The sequence below is a fragment of the Myotis daubentonii genome, chromosome 13 (genome assembly GCF_963259705.1).
Source record: "Myotis daubentonii chromosome 13, mMyoDau2.1, whole genome shotgun sequence".
Lineage (NCBI taxonomy): Eukaryota > Metazoa > Chordata > Mammalia > Chiroptera > Vespertilionidae > Myotis > Myotis daubentonii.
This window is the reverse complement of record NC_081852.1, coordinates 45332122-45360066: the sequence shown is the minus strand read 5'-3', so window position 1 is coordinate 45360066 and position 27945 is coordinate 45332122. Positions and strand designations below refer to the sequence as shown.

General features: G+C 41.5%; 3 protein-coding genes and 1 non-coding gene across 21 annotated transcripts in view; 3 read left to right on the top strand and 1 right to left on the bottom strand.

The window, feature by feature from the left end:
• LOC132214241 (histone lysine acetyltransferase CREBBP-like) overlaps nucleotides 1–27945 on the bottom strand; it is a 390706-nt gene that overhangs the window by 151520 nt on the left and 211241 nt on the right. The window lies entirely within an intron of this gene.
• Nucleotides 15–25449, top strand: CWF19L1 (CWF19 like cell cycle control factor 1). 8 transcript variants are annotated; one of them, XM_059661054.1, is made up of 15 exons: nucleotides 143–164; nucleotides 3192–3276; nucleotides 4263–4325; nucleotides 4831–4932; nucleotides 6833–7001; nucleotides 7387–7601; nucleotides 9861–9979; nucleotides 13246–13330; nucleotides 14444–14584; nucleotides 15354–15465; nucleotides 16645–16724; nucleotides 20542–20751; nucleotides 21570–21689; nucleotides 22132–22229; nucleotides 25020–25449. In XM_059661054.1, exons 5-15 carry the CDS (start codon nucleotides 6995–6997, stop codon nucleotides 25162–25164), a joined length of 1332 nt encoding a protein of 443 aa, XP_059517037.1. In that variant the 5' UTR covers nucleotides 143–164; nucleotides 3192–3276; nucleotides 4263–4325; nucleotides 4831–4932; nucleotides 6833–6994; the 3' UTR covers nucleotides 25165–25449. The 8 variants fall into 8 exon arrangements, with proteins under 8 accessions (XP_059517035.1, XP_059517041.1, XP_059517037.1 ...); XM_059661055.1 differs by lacking the exon at nucleotides 143–164 and adding an exon at nucleotides 177–195; XM_059661053.1 differs by lacking the exon at nucleotides 143–164 and adding an exon at nucleotides 282–531.
• Nucleotides 21224–21371, top strand: LOC132215050 (small nucleolar RNA SNORA12). The gene has a single exon (XR_009448416.1). It is a non-coding gene; the product is annotated as a small nucleolar RNA SNORA12 (small nucleolar RNA).
• CHUK (component of inhibitor of nuclear factor kappa B kinase complex) overlaps nucleotides 27470–27945 on the top strand; it is a 33459-nt gene continuing 32983 nt past the window's right edge. For 2 of the 11 annotated variants that reach the window (XM_059661051.1, XM_059661050.1), the window contains exon 1: nucleotides 27471–27926. In XM_059661051.1, coding sequence (XP_059517034.1) covers nucleotides 27822–27926 — 105 coding nt within the window. In that variant the 5' untranslated portion in view covers nucleotides 27471–27821. Of the gene's footprint in view, nucleotides 27927–27945 lie in introns of all 11 variants that reach the window. The other 9 variants (XR_009448235.1, XR_009448236.1, XM_059661046.1 and 6 more) reach the window with 7 other exon arrangements.

Below are 27945 nucleotides of genomic sequence, written 5' to 3'. Positions count from 1 at the left end.
TGTCCCTCGCCGCTCCCCGTAGGTCGGAGAGCCCTCATTGGCGGGGATGCGCTGACGTCTTATTGTGCTGCGACCGCACTGCCCGGAGGAGCGGGGTGCGGGTCCCGAGCTTTGGCGGTGCCCACCCGGGGTTTGGCACCGATGGCCCAGAAACCGCTGCGCCTGTGAGTGGCCCCGGATCGGAAGCCTCTGGGTGTGCGTGTGCGCTCACGTGGCTGCCTGCAGGGGGTGTGGGGGTGGGGGTTCTCCCGACGGGAACGGGAGATCAGAGGCGGGGATGGGAGCGAGGCCGCGGCGGGTGCGCTCCTGCCACGTCTCTGCGGGCGGGGAGCTCCGATCCCATCTTTCCCCGGCGGGGCGGCTCTTTCCCCGGCGGCTTGGCTCCCGGCGGGAACGGCTGGCGATCCTCCCGAGAGAAGCGGAAGCGCCCAGCTCCCGCGGGCCTTTCCGGGTTCGGCCCCTCCGGCCTCTGACGCCTCACTGGCCCCTCTTTTCTCCCGCGCTCCGTTGACTAAGCCAGACTTCCTAGGTGTGCGGCGGCTGCAGGGCCCGGGCGGCGGCGGGTGGTGGGTGGGTCCTCCGCCCCGGCTCGCGGAGGGAGGGAGCTGGAGGGGCGGGCGGCCGGGGCCGCGAGGAGAGAATTCCATTCACCCACTCGTTCGGCGCACGTTTACGGGGCAGTTCGCCGCGTGCCGGGCACTGCACTGGACATGGAGTGGCCGCCTGGACGGAACTTGTAGTGACGAGAAACAGATAGACAGTAACCAAAGAATCGGATACATGTGAAGCCACGGTGGTGATCAATATAGGAGGAAACGGTTCACAGTTCCGCGAGGGTGTATAATAGGAGTATTTGGCTTAACGTGAGGATTGAGCCTTCATATTTTTGTCTTTATCCTAAGCAAGTCATTGAAATGTTTAAGAACAGCTTGGCATGCTCACATTTTCATTTTGGAGAGTGATTCCAGTTGCTACGCGGAGAACAAATGAGAGCCAGAATAGAGGGCCGCAGCTAGGATTAGGCGGGAGCAGAGTGCAGGGATTCTGGCTTATTGAGGAGAGAAGTCACCGGGTTTGGAGATGCTTCGGTTGTAAGAAGGAGTCAGCACTGTTGGGGTCCTAGATTTTTGTCTTTCTTCAATGGGCTAGGAGACGCTGGAAAAGGGCTCACACGAGGAGACGGTGAATTTTGAGGTGTCCTGTGATGTACAAGCTGGACCATGGCTGTCCCAGAAATAACTAATTCCATGTGACTTCTATGGTAGAGGAAGTGCGGGATCTTGTGGGAGCACCAAGAATTGGTAACTGATGGGGACCAGAGGGCTCCCTAGAAGAGGTGCTGTGCTGCTCAGAAGGTAAAAATGCTTTATAGGTTATTGCAGAGCTTGCTTTGGGTTTTCCGAAGTTTTGAGAGTGAGTTCCTGACCTGGTCAGGAAGACTTGAGAGATGTGCCAGGATTTGAAGCATGAGAAAAATTCAGACCCAGGATGGCTAGGGTGGGACTATTAGGAGATCTAACGACCCCAGGGAATGGCAGAGGGAGAGTGATCAGACTGACAGTCGGGAAGGTTTCTGTTAGGGAAACTTGGAGAAGTCTCTAGGAAGAGATGAGGGGCGTGTGGAAGGCTGTGGCTCTGCACGCAGTGGAGTTCTCTTCATGTTTTTGAGGAAAGAACATTGTTGGCTTTTTGTAGGATGGATAGGAAGATCAGGCATTAGAAGAAGTGTAAGCGTGTTCTCTACTTTGTATCCATATCACAGGACTCAGTGGCTCAGCCTTGCAGCTAGCTGTCCTCCATTCTTCCTTCTCCCCCATTTCCCATGCTACTTCTCCACTTCAAATTGTGTTTCGGCCCTCAGAATTCTAAATTTCCCATCTGTTTCTCTCTTCCCCATCTTCATTTGATATTGCCCTTTACACTGATAGTTTTCTCCAGACCATCTTGCACTCTGTTACTGAAAGGATCTTTCTAAAACAGATATGCTTATGTCTCTACCCAGCTTGAAAATGTTTGGTGATGTGGACAGTAAAAGCACACCAGAAAGAGAGAATGGCAAAACAATAAGAAATATATTTCAAGATACATTAAGACATTCATAAAATATGAGAAGCGGGAAAACCATGTAAATCAGAATTACAAAAATTCAGAAATGATATGATAGAACAAGTTAGTTCACAACTTAGGGCCAGTCTGCCTTATGAACCTTATGCTCTTGCCACTTTCTACCTCCCTGCCCTATAGCACTTTACACATACCTCCTATTGTAGTCTCCCCCCCCTTTTTTTATTCCTCACCCAAAGATACATTTCTATAGATATTTAGAGAGAGATAGAAATAACGATGTGAGAGATAAACCTCAATCGGTTGCCTTCTGCACACATCACTACCCAGGATTGAACCCCCAACCTGGGTATGTCCCTGACTGGGAATCGAACCTGCTACCTTTTGGTGTATTTGATGATGCTCCAACCGAGTCACACCAGCCAGGGCTGTGGAAGCCCGTTTTATACAGGTTGAGACAAATGTAGGTTTACAGTTGTGAGTACGTGAAACACAGTTTATTTTTGTATTGTTATTTATTAATTATTGTAGTTTTCATACAGACAACTGTAAGCCTACTTTTGATCCACCCTGTATAAATTTATGACTACGACAGTATCGTCCCTTCCCTGATTGTAAACTCTGAGGTTTGAACTGTCTTACCCCTCTTTGTACTCCTAATACGTTCTTAGCATAGGACTTGGTATATTGCATTTAGCATATTATAGGTGTTCGGTATGTATTTATTGAATGGATGATTGAAGCTCTGGACTAAGATAATGACAATGGAAATAAAAAGGACAGGATGGATGTGCAAGATGTTTTGAAAAAGGGATTGATGCCACTTGGGGATTGGAGGGGAGATTTTTGATTCTTAGTGACCAGGTTGGTGAATGACCGATCCACAATATTTGGGAAGTGAGGAGAAGTTGGTTCAGTTTTGGAGGAAAAGATAAGGTAAACGTTAGGTAGGGTGAGTTGAAGGTGTTGGTGAGAGGGGTGAAGTTGCCCCTGGTCAGTAATAGTTCACATGCGCTGAACCTGTCAGGTAGCCTCAGGAAGACTTGATCACATGTCTGCGTGATCCAGGGAGACCCGGCAGGCCTGTTCATGTTTCCTGAATTGCCTTATGTTTATCTCGTTTGCAGCTTGGCTTGTGGAGATGTTGAAGGAAAGTTTGATGTTTTATTCAATAGAGTCCGAGCAATTCAGAAGAAAAGTGGAAACTTTGACGTAAGATGCTTCCTTTTTCTGATTTAATTTTACTGTCAACATACAAAAATAAAGTTTGGGCTCCTTTTTCATTTCTTGATTTAACACATGCTCCTTTTTTGTTGTTGTTAGATTGGGTACCTTTTGTGAGCATAGGAACTTAGTAGCTGCAGAGCAGTGGGGGAAGGAGACCTGTCTACCTTTTTATACTTTCAAAATTTCAATCTCTTTGTTAATGTACACACATGTGAAAACAGACTAGCAGAACATCCTTAAATCATTCTTTTTTCCTTTTTATTGAATTTATTAACAGAATTATACAGGTTTCAGGTATACAATTCCACAACACATCATCTGTACACTGTATTGTGTGTTCACTACCCCAAGTGAGGTCTCTATCCATCTCCATTTACCTCCCCTATACATTCCTCCCCTGCACCTAAGTAATTCTGACCACTGGGTTGGGAAGCACAGATGTATTTCATGAGTATATGGTGTAGATTAAGTCAGATAACATGAGCAAGTGGTTCACACACCAAAGAGCCTTAAATGTTATGTGTGGTTGCCAACTAGACTGTAAACTCCTAGAGTACAGGAGAGTATTCTAGGTTTGGGGATTATCTGCTGATTGGGTTAAAGGCTGAGTAAAGACAACAGGCAGCACATGTGTTTTTTATGCCCTGTATTTCTCAAGGTATCTAATATTTAAAGTTTTATTTTTCACAGAGGATTGTTCAAGGTTGATTTCTCCATCTTTCCCTGGACCCCCTCTTCTCCATTCCCAACTTGAATTTGACAGTCAGTAAGACAAAATGTAGTAATTTATACAACTGTTACTAAACAATTATGTATTGAAATTCTGCAAGTTGATTAAGGAAAAAAACCTGGTTTGAGACCATTACTTAGGATAATTAGCTGAGTAATGTTACTATCAATTATGTACCATTTGATATAAAAAAACTCATATATCTGTTTAAAAAACTCATTTTAGCTGCTGTTGTGTGTAGGAAATTTCTTTGGCTCCACTCCAGATGCTGAATGGGAGGAGTATAAAACTGGCATCAAAAAAGGTATAGAAATTCTTTTTATTTATCAAATGATTTCTAACAAAGTTTTAAGACTACACAGTCTCTTTTGGGTTGTTTTCACAAATGTTAGTTATTTAAGAATTTCCCTTTGAGCTCTGCATTGAGCTGATTCACATTTTGAATTTGGTTGGAATTAGTTCCAGAAAAATCATTCTTTTTCAAGTAGGCCAGAATTGAATAAATGAAATCATATGTGTTCTTTCCTTTTTCCAGTATCAGTATGTGTGCTTTTTAAGCTTTTTAGGGACTATTTTTTCCCAATTATACATTGACCATCCTCTTTAAGATTTCACTTCATCATCCTGTGATACCATTTAATAATCAGGCCTCAGGGTTGGGCGTAGGATATGCTAACTGGTGATCATATTCCACATGTAGGATTGCAGACTCTTTACTTTTGCTATGATGATTTTTCCTATGTGGAAGCATTGCTCAAGTTCCAAAGCAGATCTGGTAACTGCGGTGCCATGTCTGTTTCTCTCACTAGCTCCTATTCAGACATATGTGCTAGGTGCCAATAACCAGGAAACAGTAAAATATTTCCAAGATGCTGATGGCTGTGAATTAGCTGAGAACATTACTTATCTGGGTAAGTTGATATTTTTTGTTTGTAGTGAACATAATAAAATCTCCTAGGAAATTTGTGGCTAGATACTTCTGCTATTACTGCCTGACAGAATGGGGGTCAGGGCGGTTCTTTCCCCAAGTCTGTGTCTATACCCTTAAGACTAAGACTATAGTAATTACAGGAATGTTGGGAGAGGTAAGGGTATTATCTAGTTCAGACCTTTGTGGTCTGTTCCACCTCCCTCAAATCTGTGTTCCCACAGCCAAATACGTACTCTTTCAGCCAAACAGAGGAATAAATTACTTGACTGTATAGAGAGAGTAAAGTATAAATTATGTTTAAAATAATCCATGTATGTGGTCTCACCATATAACATACAGCTTACTTCATAGATTCCTTACTAGCTATAGCTCTAGGTCTCACTGAGCTTTTTGAAACTGAAGCTTCTAGTGCCGATCCTTGGGTTTTTCACTTCCTTTGTCCTTTTTCTGGTTCCAGGTCCACTCCTTAGTTTCACCTTAAAGTTGTTTCCTCCCACCCCCCTGCATCTCATTTAGTGGCTTTTCAGTGTCGGGCTATTTTGTTTTCTCTTCACTTGTTTTCAGTCCAAAGCCTCTTGGATCATTCAGCTCATTTTTTCCCTCTAAAATAGCTCCACTGCTCTTCACACATTTCCTCTTTCTTGGTCTCTCATTTCTCTTCTACATTTTCTTTGTTGTAAATGCCCTTCTCCCCCCACCATAATCCATTTGGCCTTTATTTGATTCCCTACATCTGACTATGACCGTCTTGTAAGCAAGCTCATCTTGTTTCAATCATAAGAGTTTCTTTTAGGCAAAAAACTGAGGGACAGATTTTTATTTGTTGTTTTTAACCACCATTGTGAGAAATACATTTTGAGATCCTTTTGTTGTAGCTCTTACTTTGGGCCTGACTTATGGCAGTTCTCACTGTAGTTATTAGATTTGGATTAAGACCACTGCTGTAGATATTTATGACAGCCATTTTACCATATGAAGTTAGTGCCAAGAGTGGAAAGAGCAGCTGAGGTATTTAGGTTATTTCTGTGAAAGAGCATTTTTGAGATCCAGTAGGAGGAGCAAACAATGAACTTAATAGTGAACATGTGATACTGAGCTTGAAGTGCTGGCAGAACATCCAACTTATAGAGGGACGTGATCCTTCTAGAGTTTATAAATGAGGTCAGTGTTGGAGAGTATAGGTTTTGGGGAGCTGGTCCCACAAAGATGAGAAATAAAGCTGAGAAGAGGATCAAATTGTTAAGAAATATGAGAAGGGGCCGTAACCGGTTTGGCTCAGTGGATAGAGCGTCGGCCTGCGGACTGAAAGGTCCCAGGTTCGATTCCAGTCAAGGGCATGTACCTTGGTTGCGGGCACATCTCCAATGGGGAATGTGCAGGCGGCAGCTGATCGATGTTTCTCTCTCATTGATGTTTCTAACTCTCTATCCCTCTCCCTTCCTCTCTGTAAAAAATCAATAAAGTATATTTTTTAAAAAAAGAAATATGAGAAGGGAAGCAGGCAGATGATAGTTTCTTGTGGTCATACACCTTCACTTAGAAGGCAGGCAGACAGAGGTGAAAGTAATTACAGGTGTGTTGGGAGAGGTAAAGATAGTATCTTTCATAGAGTAAGTGAAGAGAGAATAGTTTCAGGAGTAGAGACGATTGGTGATTAGTGACCTTTAAGAGAATGGTGGGGGAAGGAAACTAGATTGCAGTCGGTTAAGCAGCTAATTAAGAGGTAAAGCACTTAGGACGGACTACTCTTTTGAAAAATGTGAAAATGAAGAGGAAAAGGTTTCTTTATCCGTTAGTATGTGTGTTTATTAATTAGTGTGTGCCTTTCTTAGTATGTATATTCATTAGTATGTGTAATATTCTATTTCCTGAATGGAAAGAGCCAGTTGAGAAGAAGAGACTTAGTAGATGAAAGGAAGTTGAAAACTGATGGAGCAAGGTCTTGAAGGCACAACCAAGGAATAAATTCAGAAGAGTTGCCAATTTTTCCCAAATAGCTGCTCTTTTGAAACGTTTTCCTTCAATTGGCAGCTGCTGCCTGCATGAAGAGTACATCTGTTCTAGACTATACCTTCCTCAGAACTGCAGATATCTTTTTCTTTTCATCACCTGTCATTATGTCCAGGTGTCTGGCTTTCTTTTAATCTATGCAGAATCTCCTCTAGGAGGCAGGAAGCCTTTTGCTTCCCACCTCTTTTCATTAGCACCTGGGTAAACAGACCGACCGGTGGGCTCCAGCAGCTGCTCTTACTGAACTGGAGCACCTTGTAGCCGTCCGACACTGAGACCCAGCAGCCAGAGGGGCTCTAGGGCTTTTCAGTAGACATGGAAGGCAGGGGGGTAGCAGAATCGTGGCGTGGGGAGAGATTTATCCCCATATGACATATCGTTTTGCAGTTTTGACTAAAACTTGTCCATTTTTCTTTGAACCCAGGGCGGAAAGGTGTCTTCACTGGAACGTCGGGGCTGCAGATTGTGTACCTCAGTGGGACCGAGTCCTTGCATGAGCCAGTCCCAGGTTACAGTTTTAGTCCCAAGGATGTCTCTTCCCTGAGAACAATGCTGTGTTCGACCCCTCAGTTTAAGGGTGTTGATATCCTGCTCACATCCCCATGGCCCAAGTATGTGGGGAACTTTGGGAATTCTTCTGTGAGTAATGCTTGTTCAGTTGGAATTTCTAAAAGCAAATGGCTTAATTTGGGCTTTTTCTGCTCTTTATATTAAGTGTTTTAACTCTTAATATAACTCTTAATTTTTTCAGGATACTTAAAGCTATATTAATTGACCAAAGCAAAAGTCAATCTTATGAAAGTTTGATTCACAGTTGAGGTTGCCGAAATCTTAATTATAAATGAATGGTTCTTTAAATTATATTCTCTGTTTCAGGTGCCCTCTTTCAAGCTTCCTCTTAATATGTTTTGAGGGTTCACTAATTTTCAGTGAAAAGATTTACAACAAGTGGCAGCTCAGCAGTTGTATTTTCTTCCTTTCCATTCCAGGTTATAGCTTTTTGGCTATCAAAATATTTTTTTAGATGGACTCATTATGGGATCAAAGGTTGTGATCTAAAGACCTAAAGTTAGGAAAAGATATGTTGAAAACTTGGTACTTCTCTCAAGTGAAAGCTTTTTAAAAATGTTATTTTATTTTATGTGAAAGCTTTAATGTTGGGATGCACTGGAGCTCACCATAGCATTTTTGGAAGCCATCTAAAAGAGTGTGTACATCAGGCTGGTGAATGACAGCTACCGGGAAATATTATATTGGTGGAAATCAGCCTAAGGAAGACCTAGAAGGTTGTGTGTGAGGACAGAAATCATCAGCTGAGCTTCAGTGAAGGGAAATGATCCGGAAAAGGCTCTTGTAGAGCACTCTCTGCTGCTTTAGCACAATGTGTCTATGACCAAAAAGGCCAACAAGATACCAGGCATTGTCAGGAAGGATGCTGAAAGACAAAAGGACAATGCTCTCGCCCCCTTCCACAAACCCAGGGTTATTCTTCACCTGGAACTCAAGGGGCAGTGCTGATTACAGCATAGAGAAGATACAGCGAAGCTAGGGAGGATCCAGAGGACTATTAAGCTGATGATAGAAGGGAGAAAGACACGTGTGATGCTCTATAAGGAAGGAGAAGAAAGAGGCTCCTTCATTTTTGGGGTGCTAAAAACGATTTTGATTCAAGGTTATAAATAACCATACAAGATACTTATAGGGAAGAAAATATAGTTCACCAGTCCCTAAGATACCACAACTAACCTCAAGGCCAATTCCCTGCCCCTCAGTAGAAACCTGAAGGAGGCAAACATAAAACAAAAAGGAGTTCTTGCTTTACTTAGTGGAAAATTAACTTTGGTAATTGATTTCCAGCTAATATCTTTACATTATGGATGAGAGATCACATAATTTGTTGTTAATTGAAGGTAGGGATTTTCTGGGAACGACCCTAACTTTTGGCAGACTTTATAACAATGGCATGATGTGCTTGTCCACAAACTATACCTTCCTTAACTGAAGCAAAATAAAGGATTGCATGCTTATATGATGAAGTCCTTGAATATTTCATCCCAAGTATTCTGTAGGTTCTAGGGACTCTGAAAGCTAGCTTTAGTTCTATTTTGTGCATTGACTACCTGCATTGTCATAACTATAGGTGCACAACAAAGCAAATTATAGAAGTATAGTGGGCTTCAGACAGAGAGCTTACTTTCCAAGAAAGATTGCTTATTTTTAATCCTCTCTCTAGGATATTTTTCCATTGACTTTTAGAGAGAGAGAAAGAAACATTGATTGGTTGCCACCCACACACCCTGACCCAAGCCAGGGATCGAGCCTACCACCAAGATATGTGCCCTTGACCAGGAATTGAACCCTGACGGTTCGGTCCATGGGCTGATGCTCTACCCACTGAACCACATTGGGAAGGGCCCCAAAAATATTTTAAGAGGTTTAATAACCCTGTTTTGGGTATTAGCATGGAGAACTTGCTTTTTAACCTCTGGCTCCCAACAGTTGTTTGTTTCTGCATTCATAGTAACCCAGTTCCATTTTTTTTTAAAAATATATTTTATTGATTTTTCCACAGAGAGGAAGGGAGAGAGAGAAACATCGACCAGCTGCCTCCTGCACATCCCCCACCGGGGATGTGCCCGCAACCCAGGTACATGCCCCTGACCGGAATCGAACCCGGGACCTTTCATTCCGCAGGCTGACGCTCTATCCACTGAGCCAAACCGGTTTCGGCCCCAGTTCCATTTTTATGTTTGAGATTTCTTTGACTTCCATAGCATAGAATTTACTAAGCAAATTCTACTGCCCACATTTGTATCCACATACAAATTTCAAAGTTATTTCTTCGCATTTCTTGGTTACTCTTGGGTCTGTTAAGATGACTGAGTTTCTATTTACTAGGGAGAAGTGGATACCAAAAAATGTGGCTCTGCTTTGGTCTCCAATCTTGCCACAGGCTTGAAACCAAGATATCATTTTGCTGCTCTGGAAAAGACCTATTACGAGAGGCTTCCATATCGGTGAGTAGCATTTCATTCTTTTTGACTTTTTGAAGAATTTACTGGATCTTTTGTGTTAACTTCTTATGTTCATTTCAGCCTTATAACATGTTGGGGTTTTTTAGTTACTCGGGCACTGAATGAGTAACTCTAAAAGTATTCAACTTTTCTGAGTTTGTTTCCTAATAAGGGATTGCACTTTATAGAGCCCTTTAAAGGTCTGAGGGTCTGAAGTAACAATGCTGTGTAATCATCATAGCTTGATGTAACAGTAATTCCTATTTCGATGAGGTCAAACCGTACTCTTCGTATAATCTTAATCTTAGTATAATTACTTTAGAAGTATTTCAATTTGAGAATCAAGAACTTGCTTCAATTTATTTATGCTTTTAGTTTGAGTTTAAAGGTGGAATTTTTTAAGGATGTATTGCAGAGAAAATAAGCCCATTGATTTATAAGTGGTAGAGCTAAGTAAAGTTAACTCTGAATCATCTTCACTGTATAAGGCATGGGTAATCCCTAGAATAATTTATTAAAATAATTTTTTACACAAAAGTAATATATATGTTGTTGAAAGTTCAAAAAATAGAGCTGAGTGAAAAGAAGAAAATAACCTGCCATTTCCCCAGATTGTGGTGATAGTTACATAGCTCTCTGAATATACTAAAAATTATTAAAATATAGTATTTGAATTAAATCTTAATAAAACTGTAATTTTTTAAACCAGAGCTGTAACAAAAACCCATATAATTATCATAATACAAATACTAGTATAGCTAAATCTCCACTAACATTTGCACCTAGAATCATGTCAGTCCATGCTTTGCATCCCTGTATTGTGAGTCTTATGTTTCCTCCTTTGAAGAGCTATTATGATTAAAAACACCATTAGGGGGTAGCATTCTGCATCAATCATTTTTTATTTTTTAATATATTTTTATTGATTTCAGAGAGGAGGGGAAAGGGAGAGAGAAACATCAGTGATGAAAGAGAATCACTGATTGGCTGCCTCCTGCACTCCCTCTACTGGGGACTGAGCTCTCATCTCAGGCATGTGCCCTGACCAGGAATCGGACATGTGACCTCCCGGTTCCTAGGTTGACACTCAACCACCGAGCCATGCTGGCTTGGCTGCATCAATCATTTTTATTTTAAAGTAATGAGGGAAACATCTTCCCAACTTTTTTATGTGTACTTGCAGTTTGCCTGTGGTGTTAGTTTTCTATTGCTACTATACCAAATTACCACAAACTTTATAGCTTAAAACAATACAAATTACTATCATACAGTTCTGTAGGTCAGAAGTTTGACACAGGTCTCTTTGGGCTAAAATCAAGTGTTGACCAAGTTGTATTCGTTTCTAGAGGCCTTAGTGGGCAGTCTGTTTCCTTGCCTTTTTCAGCTTCTAGGGGCCACCTACCTATACTCCTTGGCTCATGGCCCCTTTGATCCATCTTAAAGCCAGCAACTCTGGTTGAATCCTTACTACTCTTACCTGGTTCAGTAGCCACTTCTCTCTGACTCTATATTGCTTCCCTCTTCTGTTAAGGACCTTTATGGTTATGTTGAGTCTACCCAGCTTATCCACAATCATCTTCCTATGTTAAGGCCAGTTGATTAGCAAGTTATTAAATCTATCTGTCATCTTCATTGCCCTTTGCTGTGTAAGCTAACATTCACAGGTTATGGGATTAGGACATTGACGTCTTTGGGGGCCATTATTTTGCGAACTACACCTAGATAGCTTAATAGTGGAAAGTATTAGCAGTTCTTGAGCTCACTGCACTACTTCCACGAAAAAAATACATTTCTCAGGATATTTCTTAATGTCTTCATGTATTTTTAAAGCTTCCACTTAATTATGAGTAAACTTGTTATAATCATTTAAAATAGTTGGAGAAAGTTGTATATGAAATAGCATGACTTTCACCTTAATCTGACATCATTCCCATTTATCAATTATGAATGGATTTATTAAAAAAAAAGTAGCATACAGACTATATTTTGGTACATTTCTTTCAATAATGTGAATATGAAATGTATTTATGGATTTATTTATATAAAACTAGAGGCCCGGTGCACGAAATTCGTGCATGGGTAGGGTCCCTAGGCCTGGCCAGCAATCAGGGCTGACCTGTGGGGCAACTGGCGGGGCAATTGGGGGGCCCTGCTTGCACCTGCCTTGGCTGGCCGGGCAGGCAGCGCCGGCCCTGCCCCCTGCCGCCACTGCCAGTTGGGGCCTGCGGGCTGGGGGCAGCTCCTGGGCTGAGCGTTTGCCCCCGGTGGTCAATGCACACCATAGTGACTGGTCGTTCTGCCATTAGGTCGATTTGCATATTGGGGTTTTATATAGATAAATGGTATACTAGATTTTTTAAAAAGATATATTTTTATTGATTTCAGAGAGGAAGGGAGAGGGAGAGAGAGATAGAAACATCAATGATGAGAGAGAATCATTGATCGGCTGCCTCCTGCACGCCCCCTACTGGGGACTGAGCCTGCAACCTGGGCATGTGCTCTTGACCAGAATCGAACCTGGGACCCTTCAGTCCGCAGGCGAACGCTCTGTCCACTGAGCCAAACCAGCTAGGGCTGCTATACTAGATTTTTAAAATAAAATTACATTTTTTGACAGATTCAGAAAATTTCTGAGGCATGAGGAAAGTAAAGAACTCTAAGGATTGGCATCTGTATTAGTGGTCAACTAACTCACTAAAAAATAAAAAATATGTATAATGCCATAACTTTTTAAAAAATTAAAAATAGTAAATTGCTCAGTGCAAATGCTTATAAACATAGAAAAGCTAAAAAAAATTTTGGTATATGCAATTCCCATATTTTTTCCTATGAAAAATAAACATTCATGTGTTTTTATATTTTTTCTAGGAAAATTAAATGATCCTATATATTACTATTTGAAGCATGTTTTTTTCCACTTAAAACTCATTTCCTTTTGATTTTCATTATTATAGCTTTTTATTACACTAGAGAGAATAGTTTAATGAACCCTCCTGTACCCATCACCTAGCTTTATCAATTATCAACATTTTTCTAATTTGACAACTCTTTTAAAACCAAAAGTTGGAGTTTTATGCTTTTTAGATTTGTGATGTTATTCTTCCCCAACAACAGCCCTGGGAGGTGGGGGTGATTATCCTATTAGATGGACAGGTAACATGTGAGGTTATGTTATTGGTGGTGATGAACTTAGGACTCTTTTCATGGCTCCATGGAGTCTACATATTTTAAGTTTTTTGGTAACCTGTCATCTCTCTAATATATTATAGAAACCACATTGTTCTACAGGAAAATGCACAGCATGCCACCAGGTTCATAGCACTGGCAAATGTTGGAAATCCAGAAAAGAAAAAGGTAAAGATTTTAGTATTTATGGGTAGTTAATAATCATTGTCTGCCTGATAAATGTTTCTCTTTCCCTGTTTAGCATTCATGTCTTCTCTCCTCCCTCCTAACCAATCGCAGTGTCCCAGTACCTCAGTAACTATACTATGCCATACGCAGTGTACATGCAAAAGATAAGCGAATATATATTTTGTCTTTTCCATAATATCTTAAGCTTTTAAGCCCAGTGCATTCTTACCAAGTTTAGATAGCTAAAATTTTTTGCTGCCTTATAAAGCACGAGTATCACTCATAGTATTTTCAGTCTATTGCTTTACTCTCAGGGATGTGTTAGCCTCAGCCCTAAGCAACTCATACTTCAGTCAAAAAATATGCACATTTTTTAAATTTGGGAGGCATTATTAAATTCATCTCAAAATTTTGTTCCCATTTACACCCCCACCAGCAGTGTATGACTTTGTTTCCTGTCCACATTCTCACTGGGTAGTGCCAAATTTTTATTAGCTTCTGCCATTCTGATAGATGAAGATGGGGTATCATTGTTAATTAGTTAGATTTCTGTGATCAGTTGTGAGGTTAGGCATCTATTCATATCTCATCTAAAGTTCTCAATAACTGAGCAATTAGTCTGAAATTCTAGGTATCCATATGAATATTTACCTTTTTGCTACTAAGAAAATGTATCAGCATGTACAGCAGAATTTGTGTAATGTCAGAGCGAACACTAAGTTGTCCAATTTAGTTTTCATTAGAAAAAAGAATGGCAGTGCCCTGGTTCTGTTGACGAAGTACACAAAGATACAGGTCCTAGAGACGAAGCAATATGTCTTCGAAGTTTATGGAGCAAAGCCTTCTGGGCTTTGTAGTGATGGGTGTTTTGTGTAAGGGCGGGGACTTTGACTTGTTGCTCATTACTTGTCAGCCCTTGGTTAGCCCCTGCAGAGACCCCTGAATTGGCATTTGATTTACTAAGTATTCTCTGAACCACAGATGGATCAATTGCTGCTTTTCGAATTTTACTTAGTTTCAGAAGCCTCTGTGAAATCTTCACAATAAAAGAGATTGACTACAGTTGGATAAACAGTATTTCCCTTAATGTTATTGTGTTGTTTTTCCTCAAAGTATCTTTATGCATTCAGCATCGTTCCCATGAAACTGATGGATGCAGCAGAACTGGTAAAACAGCCTCCAGATGTCACTGAAAACCCTTACAGGAAATGCGGGAAGGAAGCACCCATCGGAAAGCAAGTTCCTGCCCCTGAGGTATGTTCTGATTGAGAGGTGGCATTTCCTGGGCAGGATTTCCCTCACTTGTGTTACAGTTTAATTTATAAGATAAGTTTAGTCCTTAGACTTGAAATTCTCATTTCCTGTTGGAAAGCTTTAGCTTTTAAGTAAGCTCGGTGTTGTTGTTTTAATTGTAGTTTGAGCTTAACTTTTCATAGCTTAACTTTTCTTTTTAATCTAGTTGATTATTCTTAACTTTTCAGGCAAGGATCCAAACACTGCTTGATAGCAATGTAATTCGTGATTTTATAAGTGCTAGTAGGTAAATAAGATTCACTCTGAAGAAATTCCTAAATAGCCAGCTCTCCTGAAATTAATTTCCCTTCACTACAGCAAGGAATGTCAAATGAGAGGAAAATTAGTATGCTTTCTCAGACATTTTTTTCTTTATGAGCAACCTTCTTATCTTTTTAATTAAATCTCAATTAGAGTTCTTTGACCTGGGGAGTGCAGGACTGCATTGAGAGAGAAAGGGAAAGGAATTTGGATGAGTCCATATTGTTGTTTTAGGCAAGAATTGCTCTATAACTTGGATTTTAACTTGCCTTTCCAAAGCGATGGATTTGGTGGCAGCGGGGATAAATGCTGAGAAATATGACTGAGTCCAGACACTTTTCTAGAATAGGCAGAAAGGGCTGGGAGAAAAGATAGACATTACATGGCAGGAATGTTCCTTTGTATGTAAATGGTTGGCACTTGTCTAGAGGTTAAATAACATATACTTTTCTACCTTTGGCCATTCCAGGAAGAGTCAGCCTGTCAGTTTTTCTTTGATTTAAATGAAAGACAGGGGAGGAAGCGTTCATCTACAGGCAGAGAAAGCAAGTCTCCTCACCCAAAGCAGCCTCGCAAACCTCGTAAGTACCTCAGTTCCAGAGGTCTCCTTTGTGAGCAGTAATTGTTATTTTGGGTCTTGTTTGGGAAGCAGCATTACTAAGAGAGCCTCTTCTGGCAAAGGAAATTGTATAATGAGTCATTAGACCAATAATAAAAATGAAAAAATGCAAAAATGGCCTGACTCTGAGGCTGTCTGAGACTGTTCCTATGAGAACTATGGAAACAGCTCCTTTCACTCATGTCTGTAAAACGTGAGCTAAAGAGCCTATAAAAACTAATGTAGGTTCATAAAATAATAGGATAATCAAAATGATAAAAGAGACTTTAAGGCTATTTCATTGAGATCCTTTTTTTATTGCTTTAAAAATTTTTTAAAGTATGTTTTTATTGATTTTAGGGCAGTGTTTCTCAACCTTCTGGCCCTTTAAATACAGTTCCTCATGTTGTGACCCAACCATAAAGTTATTTTCGTTGCTACTTCATAACTGTAATGTTGCTACTGTTATGAATTGTAATGTAAATATCTGATATGCAGGATGGTCTAAGGCGACCCCTGTGAAAGGGTCGTTCGACCGCGAAAGGGGTTGCGACCGACAGGTTGAGAACCACTGCTTTAGAGGGAGGAAGGGAGAGGGATAGAAAGATAGAAACGTTGATGAGAGACATGATTGGCCCCTTCCTGCATGCTCCCAGCAGGCATGTGCCCTGACTGGGAATTGAACCTGTGAACTCTTGGTTCATGGGTCAGTGCTCAACCACTGAGCCATACCGGCCAGGTGAGATTCTTTTTATCCACCCTCTCGTTTCAAAGATGAAGAAGCTGACCCTGGGAAAGCTTAGTGCTCAGGGTCATGTGGCTAGCCAGTGGCAAAGCTGGGGCTAAAATTGGGGTTCCTGACACCCAGTTCCGTGTTCTTTCATTGCAGCCTGTTGCCAGTCACATGCTTCTTTAGTCAATATGTGGTTATCAGTTGTGGATTACCTACCTGTGGAATGGTTACAAATTCAGAATTTTTCTAATAGAGGTTTAGTTTCATCGATAGTGGTGATGAGGTAGTGGTCCTAGTGGGAGCACAACAGGCCCAGCCCATTGTGGCAGTGCTGAACACCAGTCTTTGCAGGATATAAAGATCAGACAAGGGTGGTTAAATGCTGGAGTGTTTGGACCACAGTAACATTCGGCTTTCTTCCACATAAAGCTCAGCCTCTAGGACCCTGCTGGTTTTGTCTCGCCAGCCCTGAAGTGGAGAAGCATTTGGTGGTCAACATCGGCACACATGTAAGTTACTTTCGTGGATCTTTTACAGAGAAGGAGCCATCTGTTTGTTTTGTATCACTTTATTGAGTCCATAAGCATACTGTAAAATCCACCCACTGTAAGTGTACAATTCAACATTTTTTAGTAAGCTTACCAAGTTGTACAGCCATCACATAATACAGTTTTAGAACATGTCCATCGCTCCAGTAAGATCCCACATGCCCATTTTCAGTACAGTTAATCCCCTTTTCCACCCTCATCCCAAACACTAGTCTACTCTCTGTTTCCATGGGTGTACCTTTTCTGGATAGTTCATGCAAACGGAATCATAGAATATGTGATCTTTGTGTCTGGCTTCTTAGAGTAATATTCTTGAGGCTCATCCATGTTGTAGCATTGATCGGTATTTCTTTTCAAATAGTACCCTATTGTATGGCTATGTACTACGTTTGTTCTATATATTCGTTAACAGACTGACATTTGGGTTGTTTGCACTCTGTGGCTGTCAGGAATAATGCTGCTGTGAACATGTGCAGGCATGTGCGGACATTTGTGTTCGTTTCTTTTGGAGAGACACCCAGGAATGGAATTTATATTTAACCTTTTAAGAAACTGCCAAACTATTTTCCAAAATGACTGTACCATCTTAGATTCCCACCAGCAATATATAAGGGTTCCTGTTTTCTCACATCCTTGCCAACATTTGTTATTGTCTGTCTTTTTTATTATAGCAGTTCTCTTGCGGTTTTATAGTGCCAGTTGAACAAGATCGCTCCCCACTTTCCTCCCTCGCTGATAAATAGGAATGGATCTCCTATATACTTTTCAAACTCTATTTTTATTCCATACTACTAAAAAGCATTAAATTCTCAGTGTTGTATAGTAGTGGAGGAGATAGCTTCCTAATGACAAGAATCCCCATATCCACATTCCTGGCATGGGTATCCTTAGTAATAATTATAAGGTTGCTTGGTGAGTACCAAATCAGACTATCATCTTAAAGATGATTTTACTTAGGCTGTGGAAAACGCTAATGAAGTATGTGTGTCTCATCCTATTTCGCATTTCCCTACTTTTCCTTGGGCAAGGCTCAATTAGGTATTGAATAATACTAGTCTTTGACCCTCATTTCACTGGGAACCATATAGACCATTATCCCTTTCATCTGCTTTGAATGAAAAAAGCTTATTTTCAGGGTTATAGTTACACCCTTGTCAGGCATGATTAGAACTGGCTGTTTCCTGAGGCTCCTGAAAGAAATATTTACAAACCATTTCTTTCTTTTCTTTTCTTTTTAAAATATATTTTATTGATTTTTTACAGAAAGGAAGGGAGAGAGATAGAGAGTTAGAAACATCGATGAGAGAGAAACATCGATCAGCTGCTTCCTGCACATCTCCTACTGGGGATGTGCCCGCAACCCAGGTACATGCCCTTGATCGGAATCGAACCTGGGACCTTTCAGTCCGCAGGCCGACGCTCTATCCACTGAGCCAAACCGGTTTCGGCTACAAACCATTTCTTAATGTGTGGTGCTCCTGCAGACAGATACTTTCATCTGTTTTTCATTGATTTATTCTAATTTTGGTTTCTGAATGTGATCTTTTCCTCAACTTATCCTGATAATCTGAGGGCCCTTTGTTGTGGCCTCCTACAGACTGACGGACTAGAATCTCAATTTCATCTTACACTTTAAGTCACATCCCTTTCCTGCCTTTGTTGTTTCAGACTGAATAGTCCCAGTCTTTTACATTTAATTTTTATGTCTTTATTATTAGCATAAAAAATGCTCCTTTCTCTAGGGGGAGCACTGATGGGGTCCAGGCCTGTGACACCATTGGACCACGGAGCCTGTGGATGAACCCGTCAGTGAGAAGAAGAGCAAACTTGAAAAGCTCTCGCTTTTCACAAGAATGCCCTTCCTCTCTGGATTAGTTTATGCCATTCTTCTCTCCCTCACACACTGAGTGGTAAGGCAGGCTTGACACTGCCTTTCTATTTTGGAGGCTTCAATGGGCTCAAAATGCATGCAGGGAAAAGAGATTTGTAATGTTAACCCAGTGCTGCTCTGGGCCTCAGGAAGAAATGGCCTTCCCTTCCCAGTCACCATTCTACTGCCCAGGGCGTGAACCTAGGCGATCATCAAGGAAACCTGTTTGTTTCTCATCTGGGCCTGAAGGTAAAGGGGCAAAAAGCATTGTCTGAGGCCACGAGGATTTTAGCACCTACCTAGTAATCAGTCTACACTTAGTTGTACTGGCCTTGGTCTGGTTGGAAACCTCTTGGGAACCTCAGGTGACCTTTGGTGTCTGGCAAAGGGTTTGCAATAATCTCCTTTCATTACTTTTTCCCTCTGGCTTTCGCTGTCTTTGCCAGGCCTTCCTCAAGGAACATACATACACCTATGCTAATGGCCCATGACCACGAATTGGTAAAAGGAGGGGAAGCTGCTAAAAGTCCAAAATAACTCCTTAAAGTCCGTACATTTTACTATGGGGGAAGCATTCACTTAGGTCTTATTTATACATTTGAGATACATTTAGAGATAATTCAGTGTAGAACAGATTAGAAGGCGAGAGTTTGAAAAGGAGGAAGGAGATTGGACAAGTGTGAAACTATTCACAAGAACTGTAAGGTATTGCATTGGGGGTTGGTAGTTAGTGTAAACTAGAAAGCTCCCATAGCCTCAATGCACATCACAATATAAAAACTGCTATTTATGACAGTGACCCTTTGATATAAAGAAAACTCTAGAAGATTCAGGCTTCTGGAGTAAGCTTTAAAAAGAAACAACCAAGAATAGTTATTGTAAAAATTAAGAAAATGCATTAGTGCTTATGAGATTTTGATGAACTTTAGTCATCTGGAAAATTAACTGTAGATGTACTCAATTCTCTGCCAAGTAGATCAAGGATGATCATACTTTAGTTTGTTTCCACTACCTATATTGTCATTCTACTGGACTTTCTCAGTGTAAATGAAAAATAAATAACTCCTACCTTCAGCCTTAACTTTGAACCCGCCACAGTACAAGTATACTTTGGATTGTTCTTTCTAAAGCTCTGGTGCCTTCATTTGCCTGCATTGGTATGCATTGGCTTTTCTCTACTCAGTGTTGTTTTCCTTTCAAAGAATGAGTGTACAGAGGTCTTATATGTTTTGGTTTTGACAGATATATTTTTAGTTGCTTTTTAGCTGCCAGCATCCATTGTTGGGACAATAGTTTTCTACTTTTTTGGATACACTTGACTTTCAAGTTTTTTATTCTTCCTCCAACCCATTAGGTCTTATGTTTGCTTTCATTTATAGAGGTTAGTCAGCAGCTTAAGGCTGTAGGACATTGGATGCTAATCATGTCACCTGAACTCTTTTTGTGAGCCTGGGTGTGTATTTGCGGTGGGATGGGTGTTTCTGTGGGGAGAGTGGTCATTTTGAAAGCAGAAGTGGGTGGGCTCTTCCTGTGGCTGAAGGTAATAGTAACTAAAAAATTGTTTTTTAAGTTTGGAGCCTAGAAAGGAAAACCAACTGTTTGTTCTGGTCCTTTATGGCTCTGGTGTGTTTGAAGACAAAAATCTGTTTGTGTGCTGCTCATTTGCTACCAATTCATTTGATACTTGCATAGACATTTGTTGCATCGAATCTCATTCTTCAGCAGGTACTTGGGAACATTGTTGTAATCTCTAAAATCAGACTTTTTAAAGTTGGAGAATTTCTGTTAGTAGCCTTGTGAGCTCTTTTCCCACACACCCCCAGGCTCACTCTTTGTACTGTATAGGCTTTCTCCCTGAAGAACATACATGCAGTATTGATTTCTCGCTTCTGTGTGCTTTATCTTCAGTGCTACCTTGCTCTGGCCAAAGGAGGCTTATCTGATGATCATGTCCTTATCCTGCCTATTGGACACTACCAGTCAGTGGTGGAGCTTTCGGCAGAGGTGGTGGAAGAGGTGGAGAAGTATAAGGCCACACTGAGGAAGTTCTTTAAGAGTCGAGGGAAACGATGTATTCTATTTGAGAGAAATTATAAGAGCCATCACCTCCAGCTACAGGTAGGTGGTCTCTGCCCAAGAACTTGGAAGGACCATTTGGGGGCCTAGATACTGATAAAATTTAAATAATGTTAATTTTAATAATTACTGTGATTAATATTTTAATATTTGATTCCAATGTAAAACTAAATGTTTTATATTTAAAATTTTAACATGAATTTTCATATTAATACTTAGGTAATGTTCATTTAAAAGGTTAAAAGAGTCTCTGGTGATAACTCCAGAGAGTTCACAGGGAAGTGCACGGTCAGTGTAAGTGAACTGCACAGACAGTAAGTACCTTGTTTAGAAAAGGAATGGGTAGTGGAGGAAGGTTCCAAGAAAAATCTGGGCCTTGGTAGGTAGAGTTTGAAAGAAATTAGGTATTTTATGTGAAGCCCAATGTGAGTGACTTCAGAGGTAGGAAGCAGTCTCAGAGCCTGTGGGGCTAGCAGCTAAGTCATTTGGAGATTGTTATGGCTAATTTCTTTGTAGTTGTGGTGGTTTTCTTTCTGGCACATTTGTTAAGTTTTCAGATGGGCCTGACTCTGCCACATATATTCTATAGGAGCTAGGAAAGGCTTGATGACAAAGAGATCTCTCTCTAGCCTTTCCCACATCAGAAATTGGCTCCCACATGGCAGGCTATCTCATAAGTTTAAGTCCTTACAGACAGGCTGACATGGACCTGTCTGGCCTGAGGAAAATCTCTGCTGAGGGGTGTTTCTCCACCCCTGTGATGGATTTGCTATTTCTCAGGAACTGCAGGAGGCATGACCTCTCTGGGACCTATATGAAAACTTTTTCCTATCCACCCCCACCCCCACCCCCACCCCCAGGTCATTCCTGTGCCACTCAGCCGCTGCGCTACTGATGACATTAAAGACGCCTTCATTACCCAGGCACAGGAGCAGCAGATAGAGCTGTTGGAAATCCCAGAGCACTCTGACATCAAGCAGGTAAAACAGGAGGGCAAGGTGATGTTCAGGGAGAGGTAAAAACCTGGTTTCTGACACACTGAGCCTGAGGTACCATCAGGCATTCCAAAAATGTTAAAGACAGGTGACAGTTTGGAACAAGAGCTTGAAGTATTGATTAGACTGGAGACAAAGATGGCATTACAGCAATGCCTCAGTGTTTTCCTGGAAAAAAATAAGAAATGAGAAACTTCCTAAGGCAGGAACTTAGAAAGATGGGTGCCACTGGGAGGGTCTTGCAATATCTGCCAGTCTGGCTTTTTAAACTCGAGTTCCACTGAGTGGCTTGGGATCTATATAGCTGCTTACATCCTTTGTGCTGCTAGACTGAATTCTTGGCCAAATTAAAACTTTGAAGAGATGAACCAGGTTTTTGATTTTTAAAGCACTATTGTATGTCCTCATGCAACTCTGTTTACTTTAGATTGCACAGCCAGGAGCAGCATATTTTTATGTTGAACTTGACACAGGAGAGAAGCTTTTCCACAGAATTAAAAAGAATTTTCCTTTGCAGTTTGGAAGGTTTGTATAGTTTACTTATTTTAAATGTATTTTCACTAGTCCTACTCTGAACAAAGTAGTGGGCTGCATGGACAGTTAAATAAAAATCCAAATAAGAAAGAATTCTTGCCCTAAGAAAGTAATAGTCTTAGGGCAAGTCAGATATTTACATATATGACAGTAATGTGAAAAGTACCTTAATGAAGTTTTTAGAAACAATGTATTTCAGAAATTCAGACAGTGAGCTCATGTCTAATCAGTGAAAGGCTTCATGAAAGGGTTGAGGCTGAGACTGAGAGAGAGATTTAGAGGATAAACTTTGGAATGTCAAAATTCTAGCCTGAGGGAATAAATGCCTCCATTAATTGAATATATGCTCTGCAAAAGGCATTGTGCCAAGAACTTTACATGCATTGTCTCATTTAATCTTCCCAATTCTGTAAGGTAGGTAGTGGCGTCTCAGTTTACCACTATGGAAAATGAGGCTTTAGAGCAGTACTCAATAGACTTCCTACCTAATGGAAAGACCCTGTAAATCCCTAGCAACTAGCCTCCTTGCAGTTTATTCAGCCCAGGAACACTACTTGCTTTATAGCCAGGTGGAAACATTTTACACTTTAACCAAATGTCTGTGAAGCATTTTCCCTTGTCTCATATCATTTGATCCTCACAGAAGTCCTGGAGTAAGCAGATAGGAGACTCGGTGGAATCCTATTTTCTTTTCATTAGCTGGAAAATGGAGATTTAGAAAGCTTAGAAACTTGACCCAACTGAAGAGTAGATATGATGGACCTTGAAAATGACTTCAGGTTTTCTCACTGAGTAGAATATAGTCAAACACTGCTGCAGTTAAATATTTTACCCTTTGTCCTCCCTGCGTGATCTACAATAATAATCTGGTTCGTGTTGATGTTTACTGCTGTGTTGCTGACAATTCCTGAACTAGAAGTTGGAGTGCTTCACTGGGCTGGAAAAAGTTCAGCGGTTCTCAACCTGTGGGTCGCGACCCCTTTGGCGGTTGAACGACCCTTTCACAGGGGTCGCCTAAGACCATCCTGCATATCAGATATTTACATTATGATTCATAACAGTAGCAACATTACAGTTATGAAGTAGCAGCAAAAATAATTTTATGGTTGGGTCACAACATGAGGAACTGTATTTAACCCTTTTCGGTCCAACCTTGAGGCTGACTCGACAGACCAGGCGCTAGGAGCAGGTCCAACGTCGAGCAATAAGGACATTAAAAAGTTCAACATTCGCCCTAACTGGTTTGGCTCAGCGGATAGAGCGTCGGCTTGGGGATTCAAGGGTCCCAGGTTCGATTCCGGTCAAGGGCATGTACCTTGGTTGCGAGCACATCCCCAGTGGGGGGTGTGTAGGAGGCAGCTGATCGATGTTTCTCTCTCATCGATGTTTCTAACTCTCTATCCCTCTCCCTTCCTCTCTGTAAAAAATCAATAAAATATATTAAATAAAAAAAAAAAGTTCAACATTCAATCCTGTCAATTAATTTGGACCAGACTGTTTGAATTCCAAAAAGAACATCGGACTGCAAAGGGTTAAAGGGCCAGAAGGTTGAGAACCATTGGAACTTTAGCTAAATCAGAAAGCAGGTCTAATTAAGTTTATTCTATATATATATAAAAAGGCTAAGTTGACTTGCACATGTGCGATACATATAAAGCTCTCACCAGCGCCAATTGCACACGTGTGTTTCCATCTGTCATTGTCGATCGTGAATTTGGTTGACACTTCTATTATAGAGAAAGGACGAATAGCAATATTAAAATATTTCTTCTAATTAATTTCCTTTCAGTGTGCATGAATTCGTGCACTGGGCTACTAGTTATACAATAAAGCTGGTTCTATAGTCATTTTACAGATGAAGAGAAGTAGGTTCAAGGTTTGCGTAGGCAGGTAGAAATTATGCTCAGGTCCTTTGACTTTTAGAAGATTCATGTGATTTGTTTTCAGCTCTTCTATTTATTATAGCTCTAAAGTGAAAAATAAACCATATAAATGCACAAATAAAGTTATTCTAATATAGCAAAACAAATAATATATATAAAGCAGTGGCAATTAAAAGCTAGCTTGTATATGTGTCTGTAAGTAGTTATTTTTTAATTCTAAGAACTAAGGTAAGTTGTTGTGGGTTTTTTGTTTGTTTTATGGAGCCTGTGCTATTGTGCCTATGTAGGCTTGAGTCCTCTAAAAGGAGGCATAAAGTCAGAGTGGGTTATGGTACTAGGTGCTTGACTCTGCACCATGCCCTTAGCAAACTCATGGTCTAATTCAGATGACAAAACTAGAGTTTAAGACAGGGTGTAATAATCACAGCTAGTTTGGTGCTTTGATTGGGTTATCTCTGTACCTCACAAAACCCTTAGTTTGCATTTCATAGGTGTGAGCATCTAGATTCAGGGATGAAATCATTTGTTCAAGTCATAGACAGCAAGTGGCAGAACTAGGAACGGAATTGTCTCTGATATTTATGGCACCAGGGTCTGCCCTAATTCTCCTGTGCCATGTTGTTTCTCTAAGTACCGATAAATGTAGTACCAAGTTGTTCAGAGAAGTAAATGGGATTTGAGGGTTTAAGAATGAGGTAGGACCTGAGCTGGTCACTTAAAATGGGTATGATTTTGATAGAATGGCAGAGATGGCACTCAGGACAAGAGAAAATGGTACGAGTAAAGTCAGGAATTTGCATGCCTTCTTTGGGTGATGCTGAGGAAAGCTCTCCGGCAGGAGAGGAAGGTGGGAGCGTTAAATTGATTCTATTATGACTTCTTTGTGCTCTTTCTGCAGGGAGGTCCTGGCAAGTGAAGCCATCCTTAATATCCCTGACAAGTCTGACTGGAGGCAGTGTCAGATCAGCAAGGAAGAGGAGGAGACCCTGGCTCGCCGCTTCCGCAAAGACTTTGAGCCCTTTGACTTCACTCTGGATGACTAAGCAAAGGGACAGGCACTTTATGAACTTCACAGGAAGTAGTAGCAGCCTGTGTTTTAAAGAAACTAGTCTCCCATGGGGACTGTTTCCCTGCCTCTTTTTGGTGCATTCCCATGGAACTTGTCTGCAGCAAGAGGCCTAAGATGGAATATTTTTCAGAAAAAGTCATTTGAGGATGAAAATTTTATGTTAAAAAGCATGTTTGTCATCCAACTCCAAGTACAGCTTTTGTTTATCAATATTTTCAAAAACACTGAAATTATCAAATAAAATCCAGATACTTTTCTATGCTTGGGAGGTGCCTTATCTTTATGTTATCTATAACCATTGAAATGAAGTAGGGTGTGTGTCTACTAGGAGGGATCAGGGCTTTAGGCCCAGCTGTTATCCCAGGATCTCACAGGTGGCTTCTCCTTGAGCATTTTAGGATGGAGAAGCGACCCAAAAGGGCCTTTGCCATTTTTCTTATAGCATTCATGTTACTGATATAAAAAAGCTTATTCAGTCTTTCAGCAAATACTTAACTCCTATGTGCCAGGCATTTTTCTAAGCTCTAGGAGTATAGCCATGTCCTAACATGGTCTCTGTTGTCCCAGAATTTATAGTCTAATTAGGAAGATAAGGAACAGATTTAAGAAGAGTTCTGCTTTACATATGTTAAGTTTTGGTCTGCTGTTGGATAGTTATAAACTCATGGAGATCTAGATTGGTTATAGGGCTTTGGGGCTCATCAGGGTATTGGCCACAAGTGAAATTATGAGAATGGATGAAAATAAGATACAGTGAATACAGTCCTAAGCTGAAGATGACTACCTTGGAAGTAGTGACCCAACAAGTATACGGAGAAGGAGCAGAAACAAACTTTACAGGAGAATGCCATATCTTGAAAGCTAAAAGAAAAGGAATTGCTCCTATATATTGGGCGCTTGTGGCCTAGACACTATTTCATTTAATCCTCAAAATATCTGTGAGGTAGGTACTATTACCTCCATTTTATGCACGAAAAAACAGATGGGCAAACTTGTATTTATGGAGCCCATCAATCAGCCCAGGAGTTAAAAAAACACACAAACCTATGCAATATCCATGTGAATGGGGATGTGCAAAGAGTGAGCTATAGGAAACCAGGTTCCTGCAAAGATCAGGGTCAGCCCAATCATCAGAATCCTCAGGTCCTCAGCATGTCTCCCTGGCTCTTCCAAGTGATAATTAGATTTCAGCCACACCTGTGGAGATCGGACACTCCAGTGCTAGATATGCTGTCCACCTAGCAAACGAAGGCCTCATATTATTAGTACAATCTACATCAGTCATCAGTGCAGACTGCCCAGCTCTAAGGTATGTATTAGAAGTGCCATTTGCAATCACCTCCAAGTCTGATACTCCAGCTCCATGGCTACCAAGCACATGGGAAACCAGAATTTCCAATACCATACACGTTACTGATGAACTATAACACGACTTGCTTTGTATCATGCAATGCTCAGCAATCTGATTGCACTATTCAAGGATTTTGGTGACAAGAGACACATTTGCTCTACCAGATGCAGATTCGGTGCTTTCAAAACACTGTGGTGCCAACAATGTACCCACCTTTAAACATCTTACATCTGTGGTGGCACAACCGTGTGTCACAAAGTGTTGGTAGGAATTTCAAGTACCGAGTTCATAGGCCGAGCTGTGCAAATGACAGTCCAAGAGTACATGATCTCAAAGGAGGCTCAACGCAACCGATTTCTTCAGAGAATTTGATTCCATGCTGATTGTCATACCTGAAGTGATTAAGGAGCTGCCCCAATTATGGGAGTGTATGACCCACTCAAAGCAAAAATGGGGAGCTGGTTCCCTCATGCTAAAACAATCCGCCACTGGAAGCACTTCCTCTTGCACCAACAGTATTCCCGAAGCTTGCTTCTGCACCCTGGATCACGCGTGACACAATCCCTACTGTGAGAAACTAGGGCACTGGCAAACCCCTAACTTGACAGCAAGCTCTGTGAGGCGTTTGGGGAAAAGCTCCCTAAGTCAGAAGCAACATTCTTTACTCTGGAACCGCATCACATCCTTGAATCGTTGGGGTTTACAGGGGATATCCTGGGACAGTAGAGAAGTCCCGCAGAAGAGCTGAGCCTGACTAGTCTATGGAAGATGATTAATCATTTAATTTTAAAAAAGGTGAACCATGAAGGCTAATGCATCAGTGGGCCCGTTGGCGCAGGATTCTTTCTAGTTTTCAGATTCCGCAATATTTAAATCACTGACGGCCTTGGCCAGTGCCAGCTCAGCGGGTGACTGGTTGCCGAATAGACGGCAGAGCTGTGAAGGTGATGGGCAGACGGGCGGAGACGATGTGAGGTTAGCAGACCCAGACGGACAGACTGGCCTGGAGAGAGCTTACACGTTTGGAGGCTGGAAAAAGAAATGTGGGTTCTCTCCGCTAGGCAAATGTCCGGGGTACTCACCGGCTGCAAAGCGCCCTCCCCACCTTCACTCCCGCTGGTTAGCGGCGGCTCCCGGGGGAAACGTGGGCGGGGCTTTCCCTGTGGCAGTTACCGGAAGTGACGCGTCGATATCGCGAGAAGAGAGACGCGCGAGCCTCCGCGGCCCGGAACCGGCCTTGGAACAGCGGTGGAACCCGAGGCCGCTCGCCCTCCCGCCCCATGGAGCGGCCCCCGGGGCTGCGGCCGGGCGCGGGCGGGCCCTGGGAGATGCGGGAGCGGCTGGGCACCGGCGGCTTCGGAAACGTCTGCCTCTACCAGCACCGGGTGAGGCGGGGCGCGCGAG

Excerpts from the sequence above, each read along its gene's own strand:
- CWF19L1 (XM_059661052.1), top strand. The coding sequence starts at position 142 with ATGGCCCAGAAACCGCTGCGCCT. Across the intron at positions 165-3,191 it reads GCCCAGAAACCGCTGCGCCT|CTTGGCTTGTGGAGATGTTG; the intron begins GTGAGTGGCCCC and ends TCTCGTTTGCAG. Across the intron at positions 15,466-16,644 it reads AAAGCAGCCTCGCAAACCTC|CTCAGCCTCTAGGACCCTGC; the intron begins GTAAGTACCTCA and ends TTCCACATAAAG.